The sequence below is a fragment of the Rhopalosiphum padi genome, chromosome 3 (assembly GCF_020882245.1).
Source record: "Rhopalosiphum padi isolate XX-2018 chromosome 3, ASM2088224v1, whole genome shotgun sequence".
Lineage (NCBI taxonomy): Eukaryota > Metazoa > Arthropoda > Insecta > Hemiptera > Aphididae > Rhopalosiphum > Rhopalosiphum padi.
Window position 1 is genome coordinate 729,726 of NC_083599.1, and position 9,222 is coordinate 738,947.

The window sequence follows — 9,222 nt, forward strand, 5'->3', positions numbered from 1 at the left end:
ATTTTCGAAACACCATCGCTATAATTATCATTGTTTTTTCTCATTAATAGATAGGTACGCCGTGTCGGTACGCGACTGTGTAGCTTGTGTAATTTATTCATGTTACATTTTTACAATTTTACAAATGTGTAGAGTAAATACTGTTTTATTTTCGTGAATGCTATACAGTTTAAATAAATATATAATATATATATATATATATATATATGTTTTCTACCAGTCATTAATATCGAATTTATTAAAAGTAAAAATGTTTAGACTTTTGTGTTACAAATTATATTTATATTGGTTCAATAAAAATTTTAGTTGGCGATGTATCGAGTGTAAAGCGTAATAATGTGATCGTATTTAATAGATAGCTAAATTGTTAATGACACTGAAAAAGACTATATTAAAACCATACACCTGATAATTCAGAAATTGAAGCAAGGAAAGCAGTGCAAATTTAAAAAACAACAAAAAAAACCTATTGAACTTAGTGCTCAAGAAGTTTTAGGTACTGTACCAATATATTTTTACAGGTAACAATAATAAATAATTATAAATAGAAATAGAATTCAAAATTAAAATAATAATTGTAGATCTTCAAAAGATTAATACAACTTCCTATACATAAATTTATTTCGAACAAATATTTTTGAAGTGGTTGCTACAATAACCAACAATTAAATCCTAACGGTTAAACATTCACATTTTATAATATAATTAATACAAATTAGATTGTATAGTTACTTAGTGTGTTGTTCAGGACAATGTGCTTTAATAAATTTTAAATTGCATTCTTTTGTACAGCATGCATTTATAATAAATTTCTTTCTTTCTTGTCTTTCAAATTGTTCCACAATATCTGAAACCATAGTTAAATTAGAATCATTGATATATCATAATAATATTATGCCGTTATATAACTTATAGGTGATAAAAGTTACATTATAGCTATGCTATCTTTTCATCTTTATGTAGAATTTTGAATAGTAACTAACTCAAAATACAAGTTACAAAATACTATAACAAAATCAATTATTTAGTTAGGTAAGCAGCATGTAATAATTCTATTGCCTACGTTTTATTTAAACCAATACATTTGTAATGAAATTATTTTGATTTTGAGCTAAGTGTGATAAATGTATTAATTTTACAATGATGTGTGTTTGTGTATGTATTGTAAATACACTTCATACACAATATAAGTAGTCGAAAAAATACCACAATTTTTGATTTTGAGAATGGTTTCATATGGAACCATTGTTCAATTCTCATATAAAATTGAATCTAGTTTATACTTTGGAGGTCAAATTCCTAGGATTTTTCAAAAAAATCAGGTAAAACTATTTGAGAGGGGGGATCCGGGATTCAAAAATAAATATCTGTAGTTACTTGAAAGTTTCATTAAATATTTATGTAAGCATTTCCTACAAATAATATAATAAACATTTATAATTAATAGAAAAATTAATCTCGTCCCAAAACCTTATTTTGTTAAATGACACATCCCCTACCCACATAAATTTTGCCAATGGAAAATTTTCGAACATAGATCTCTCGCTGAGTACACCCTCCATCTCTCAAAGACTTGAGTGGAAAGTATTAAATGAAGTGTATAGCAGTGATCATCTACCAATAAACATTAAATTATCAACTAGACAAACAGATGTTAAAAATAACCAAGTACATAGATGGAATTTAAAAAACCCAAATTGGAAACTATTTACAGATCTACTAGAAGAAGAATCCAAGATAATAGGGGACATGGATTTGTCAAATATAGATGAAGCAACGAAGAAATTTACGACACACATTACATCGATAGCGCAAAAAACAATAGGCAGCAACGCAAATTTTAAAAAACCAAGAGTCCCATGGTGGAACGAGAAAATCAAATTAATGGCCATTAAAGATAAAAACAACGCACTCAACACATTTAAAAAAAACAATTCACAAGAAAACTACATAAAGTTAAAACAGTTAAGAGCCAAAGCTAAGTACATCATAAATCATAGCAAAAAAAACGTCTTGGAATCAATTCACAAACTCGATAAATTCACAAGCCAAGGCCTCAGAGATATGGAATAAAATAAAATCACTTAAAGGCCTCAGCAGAGGCAATGAAATCATTCTAAAAAATGATCACGATACAATCGTAGACCCAGAGGAAGTGGCCAACAAACTCGCCAGTTTTTTCCAAAATAACTCAAGCAATAACTCATATGATAAAAAATTCATCTCCGAAATAAAAACACCAAATGAAAAACAACAAATAGTATCTGTAATAAACTCATCAAACCCGGACCAGTACAACATAAATCTCCCAATAACAATGAATGAAATAGAGCAGACGTTAAACAAATGCAATAGTAAGAGTCCAGGTCCTGATGGAATTCCTTACAGCTTTCTACAAAACTTAGGGACAAAATCTAAAGAATCACTACTAAGGATCTACAACAACATATGGAGCACAGGCATCATCCCCAGAGAATGGAAGAGAGGAACAGTTATACCGCTACCCAAACCAGGTAAAAACAAATACACGACGGAAGGATATAGACCCATAACACTTTTAAATACAATGGCAAAAATATTGGAAAAGATAATAAACAACCGGCTCATATGGTTCCTCGAAAAGAATAAACATATATCAAACAAACAAAGCGGGTTCCGCAGATCTCGTTCCACACTTGACAATTTAGTTACCATACACTCCGAAATAAACAAAACATTTGCCACAAATCAGTATCTTGGAATGATATGTCTAGACATTACAAAAGCCTACGACACTATATGGAGACATCGAGTAATTCATATACTCAGTAAAATTATATCTAATGGTAATATGCTGCAATATATTAAAAGTTTCCTAGACAATCGACAATTCGCAGTCAAAGTATCAAACACACTCTCTGCAAATCTCGTACAAGAAAACGGTGTACCCCAAGGTTCGTCACTATCAGTAACTTTGTTTCTGTTAGCAATCAACAATATAATGGAAAATATCAAATATCCAGTAAACGCGATGTTATTCGCAGATGACTTTAACTTCTGGTGCAGGAGTAACAACCTATCAACTGTACAAAGGTTCCTCGAAGAAACAGCCAACAAACTAACTCAATGGGCCAATACGTCAGGTTTCAAATTTTCCAATTCAAAATCCCAATGCATTATATTCTCTAAAAAAAGAGGGCCAAAACATATAAACGTTCAAATAGATGGAAAAAACATACCAAACAATAACAAAGTCAAAATTCTCGGCTTGAAATTCGATACAAAAATGAACTGGATCCAACATCTAAAATACCTAAAAACGGATATTAACCAAAGATTGAATTTAATAAAAGTATTAAGTCACACCCAATGGGGGGGAGATGAACATTCACTAATCCGCATACATAGACAACTTATCAGAGCAAAGTTAGACTACGGAGCAATTTTATACCAATCAACCAGTCACTCACATCTTAAAATAATAGACAGTACATTAAACTCCAGCATAAGACTATGCATAGGAGCTTTCAAATCAAGCCCTATAGAAAGCATAAGAAACATAGCACAAGAAGCACCCCCAGAGCTAAGAAGAGCAGAGAAGACACTTCTCTACGCAGCTAGCATCACTAGAAATACAGACAATCCAGCCAACAAACACATAGTTGAAACCATTCAAACTGCCAATGAAGATAAAATCCAGCTGGGCTCTATTCTCAAAGTAAATCCATACAGCTTCCCACCATGGACTTTCAAATTGGAGATAAATATGGAGCTAGCTCAAAATAAAAAAGAAAATACGAACCCAATAATATACCAAGAACATCTGAGAAAAGTTCTAGAGATTTACCAAAATTGCAACATGTTCTTTACAGATGCTTCAAAAACTGAAAAAGGAGTAGGCATTGCAATTGTACACCACGAAACAACAATCAAATATAGACTACCAAAAGAATGTTCTATTTTTTCTGCTGAGACAATAGCCGTCTTCAAAACTATAGAATTCATACAAATACAAGATAAAATGTCAACAAATAATCTGATACTCACTGATTCACTGAGCACACTACGAAGCTTAGAAAACAATACAAACCCAACAGACATTGCAAAGAACATACAAGAAAAAACCTACGACCTAAAGCTTAAGGGAATAAATATCATTTTCATTTGGGTACCAGGCCACACAAATATAAGGGGGAACGAGACGGCGGATCAAGCAGCAAAGGAAGCGGCACAACCAAACAACCTCAATATACAATTCCTGGACACAGTAACATATGATGACATCAAAACCCACATCAAAAACAAATCACTAACAAAATGGCAAACGCACTGGTCAAAACAACAGACCAAACTCAACGAAATTAAAAACACAATTTTTAACTGGCAAAACCCAAATCTTAGCAGAAAAGAAAAAATTCTTATAAATCGTCTCCGAATAGGTCACACAAGGCTGACCCATCAACACCTCATGGCCAAAAAAGAACCCACCCAATGTATAGTCTGTGGGGTTACACTAACAGTGAAGCATATAATAACAGAGTGTTACCAATACGCCGAACATCTTAAAAAATACAACATCCCACCCAACCTGTATGAAGCTCTAGGACCAGATAGTGAAAACACATCGAACATGTTAACCTTCCTCAAAAAATCGGATTTATACGACAAAATTTGAACCTACCGTTAAAGAAAATTGTAATATAAATGTAAATTGTAATCATATAAAAAGAACACTATATATATACTGTAATTTTTAATAACGACTATGTAATTTTACACAAAACTAATAACCTTTGCTGTTGATGTTTTTTAAGTTCAATAAAAAAAAAAAAAAAAAAAAAAAAATATATAATAAACTAAATGTTTTTGAGTTTTTTTATAGATATTTTCATTTATTAATTGTTTATAGATTTTCCAATCAATGTCAATAAAATATTATTTGCTCAAAATCTTTAAAAAATTAATACAAAATCCCACATAACTAAAATTACATTGTCACATTTTTTTTTTTTTTTTATGTAATTGAGGTTTAAATTTGTCAAAGTCATAACGATATATAAATTACAAAATATATTTTGCAGTAAAATAATAACAAAATTTTCAATTTTTATAGGTTTTAAGGCTTTAAATGCTTAAATTTATAATTCAAACTTCTTTATAAATTCATAATGGAAACAAAATCTAAAAATACCAATGCACAATTTTTTTTATAAACATTTGAATTTAAAACTTGGACTAAATTACATATATTCAGTATGAATAACGTTTTTCATTATTTTGTTATAAATCAAAAATATTATTTGAAGGGACATGAACTTTCATTTGCATTTATATATTTTATACACATAATGACTTTTTAAAATGTAATGTTTTCGACAAAAATTAATTCAACCTATTATATTACCTACTAATGGTAGGTAGATAATATAAATTACTTTATCTAATAGCAATATCAAAAAACATAACATGAAATATATTTAGTTATAGGCTGACGGACCATCTTCATTCAGAATCGATTGTTGTATTCATTATTATATTATTGTATACAAGTATAACACAACCACCATGACAACACAGTGACTCATTCAACATTTATTGTACCTACTTGCCCATCTTTTTTAAAAGTAATTTCTATGAAGGAGTTCATTACTTTCTATGTTATTCAAAATTAAGTTTCAATTCAAAAAAAGTAGAAAGAGATAAAATATCAATGCTGTATCAATTAAAATTGAAAACCATATTTATTTTAATTAAAAAAAAACATATTAATTCTTCTTTATTATTAAATTTAATAGTTTTAGATATTTACATTTGTATTGTTTTTTATCTCATATATTTAATACATAGATTCCCCCTTCCAAATACCTACTTATTCTTCCTAGATTACCAATAACCAAAAGATCATATTATATCAAAAGTTATGGAATTTTATATGTGCTTTTTAATTTTTGGAAGACCTCAAGAAGAATATTATTTATTTAATCAAAGTTAAAATGTATGAAGAAACTAATGACCATAGAGATGTGAGATATTTTAGAAAGCTAAAATTAGTAGTAATTTAATTACCAATAAAATAGTACAACACAACTGTGGAATTATTTTTAACTACAGGTATAATATTGCATTCTTACTCAATTACTTGTAATGTTTATAACTAACTATAATATGTTTTTTTAATAATGATAAATATGAAATTCTGTATGACACTATTTTGCTATGAATAGTCACAGCAGGGAAAGGCATGTGTAATTGTTGATACTAACTATCCAATTGAATTTTACTTACATTTAATTTAAATAATCTAAAGCTATGTTGTTCAACATAAATATGAAACAAGTCTAGATTTGATACAACGATTTGTCTAAATATTCTCTCAAAACAATTTAAACATAATTTAAATTAATTTTTTTTTTTTTTGAAAGTCGAATATAAAATTAAATAACAATAGAATATAAAAACGATAAGGTCATTCTCTCAGGGGGGGCTGTATATAGGTTCAATTTGTTAAAAAAAAACGTTTTTATTAAAAATATAAATTTTTAAATATTTTTTTAAGTTTTTACTTTTTTGAATGACAACTTAGATTCTTAATTTCATATTCCAAAGTAGAATATTTTTCTGAGTATTTTGATACATAAAAATTGAATTTAGGGCGAGTAGTTTATGAGTTATACGCAGTGTCGGGTTAATGGGGGGAAGCGTGCAATTTTTTAGGGGCGGACATCTTTCAATGACTAAAATGAATGTTTTAAACTCTCCTAATGTATTCTAATTTTTAAGATGAATTATGAATAATCATTAAAAAATGTGGCAATAAAATAATAGTAATATATTATTACATTGCCAATCACTGAGTTATCACGTCAAGACCATACTATTAGTAAATTGTGTTATTAGAGAGCTTGAATAATAAACGCATTTCTATTTTCGTTCTTATTATCGTATTATTTTCGATTTTAATTTGTATACAATATGTTTCCATGCTTACAGCAGAACACATTGAAACATAATCGTGTCTGTGTTGTATAATTTAATTAGCTAAAATAGTGCTTTTAACAACAACAACAAAAAAACAATGTAAGTACATATTAAAAATTGATTTAATGATTTGAACGATAATACAATTTCTAAGTAAATATTATATATATTCACTTTTCTTCTTTCCACTCGTATTTAAAACATGTGTCCAAATATTACCAAAAGTAATTACATTTATATTAATTAGATTATACATTCTATTTTTGAAATATACAATTATTATTATCATTTTATACATTTTATTAATATATATTGTATATTATGTAGGTCTATATATTTTAAAATAAATATACAATGGGAGCATAAACAGTGTCCGGTGGAATCGATATGCAAATATTATAAACAGTAGCCGGCGGAATCAATAATTCCCCCAAATCTACAGTTAAAAAATGAACAATTAAAAAACTGATGCCTACGATTGTGAAAGCTACTAAACATAAAAGGGCAACAATGAGTTTTTGAAACATAAATTTAAACCATATTAACCATAAATCGCGTAAGCAACGACAGTAAGCAAGTGAAGAAAAATAATTATCTTTATCTTTTTATTACAAATCGTCATCGATGTATAAAATATATATGTTAAAAATAAAATTATTTTACCTGGTGAATGTACGTTACGTCGTTGGCTAAACTCGAATAGTTATGAGGGATCACAAAATATAAGAATGTTTTCATTACTCGGTACAACATAATATCATAACCCATCAGTAGACAATATACATAAATAGTTAAAAATTATTTTTAATTTATCATATACTTAATTTGATAAAAAGCTTACGGAATAATTTATTAGGTGATAAAATACAAATTTAAAATAAATAAATTTAATTTCGAGATATTAAAAAAGCTTATGAAATTCACATAAAAAGTAATACTGCATGGGCAATGTGCAAAATTGCACCTGTTCGCTCACATTGCCCCAAACGTTTTTCAAAAAATGTCGTGATAGTTGGCAATACAAATTCTTAGTAGATGAAGATCTGTTGCAGCTTCGTAAGTTAATACCTGTTGCTACTGGTAAATTAAAAACTAATATCGCACTAGAAACAGCAAATTTTATTGAAAATGTCAATATGTTTGATTTTGCAAATTGCAAAAATTTGTTTGTTTGATCTTACTTTATTTAAATACGTATTTTATAATGTTTAAAAACAGGAAAATTTATTTTGAGTTGAAAAATTTTGAAAACCATCAGTTTTTATTTATTTATTTTGAATTTTTTAAAATATCATCTGGTATTTCAAAATTACATGTTATAGGTTGTTTTAAATAAATTACAATTTACAAAACTAAATAACTGTTATTTGTTTTCAATTTCTGACCATCATACTATAATATACTTGTATAGATACTTTATGTATCAATAAAATCAATTATTAATAAACAATAAATATTATTATAGTATCCGAGTTAGCCATTAGCCATTACACAATTGACAATTGCGCTTGGTGCGTGATGAGATAAATAAAAAAGTTACAACATTGTAATTTGTATTATGATTTATGATTGATCGTCGTGGTCGTTAGGTAGCAACCAAAAATAAAATAATATAATAAATGTATTATAGTGTTTGAGCGCCGGTTTTTCAGCATGTCAATGCGGGTGCCGTCCGTACCTTATCGGTGCGCGACCCCCCTCATTCCCCCCGGCCAACATGGATAGCTTGCCACTGGCCGTGATTAGTGCTGCCCGTCAGTCTAGCTTCTCTGTTCGTCACGAACTTTTACGTGTCCGTCGTATTTAGCGGTGTTGGTCGCAATATCGTATAACGGTGCGTGTGTATGTGAACCTCGTGTGCGACTTGTACGAGACTTCTATAACAGTGAGCATTGTCACCGAGCAATCTATAATTAATTTAATGATATCACGCAATATGCTATAGTCCGTTTTTAATGAGACCTATACTAACTGTCTACACGTTTTTCATCGTTGGTCGATGTGCTTCTCACAGTCTCACACCACTTTCGCCTGTTCGGTCACGATCGTAAAGCTTTTGGTCGGCAAAGATCTGCTCGCATACGTAATCGTCGGACTGTAATGAGTGGAAGAAATTTGGCCTCCGTATTATTGACGGCGGCAGATACGATGGATAATGTGCGACTCGTTTACCTCCACTCGCGAAACGGAGTATTAATATTATAGTCTGTATAATATATATATATATACATCGCTGTGCTATCAGCAGTCGACCACCGCCGGCGA

At 29.3% G+C, this 9,222-nt stretch overlaps 1 protein-coding gene across 1 annotated transcript; it reads left to right on the forward strand.

Moving 5' to 3' along the window:
- The first annotated feature begins 2,317 nt into the window (after positions 1-2,317).
- Positions 2,318-4,654, forward strand: LOC132923934 (uncharacterized). Its single transcript, XM_060987947.1, has one exon. It carries the CDS (start codon positions 2,318-2,320, stop codon positions 4,652-4,654), a length of 2,337 nt encoding a protein of 778 aa, XP_060843930.1.
- Positions 4,655-9,222: the final 4,568 nt, after the last annotated feature.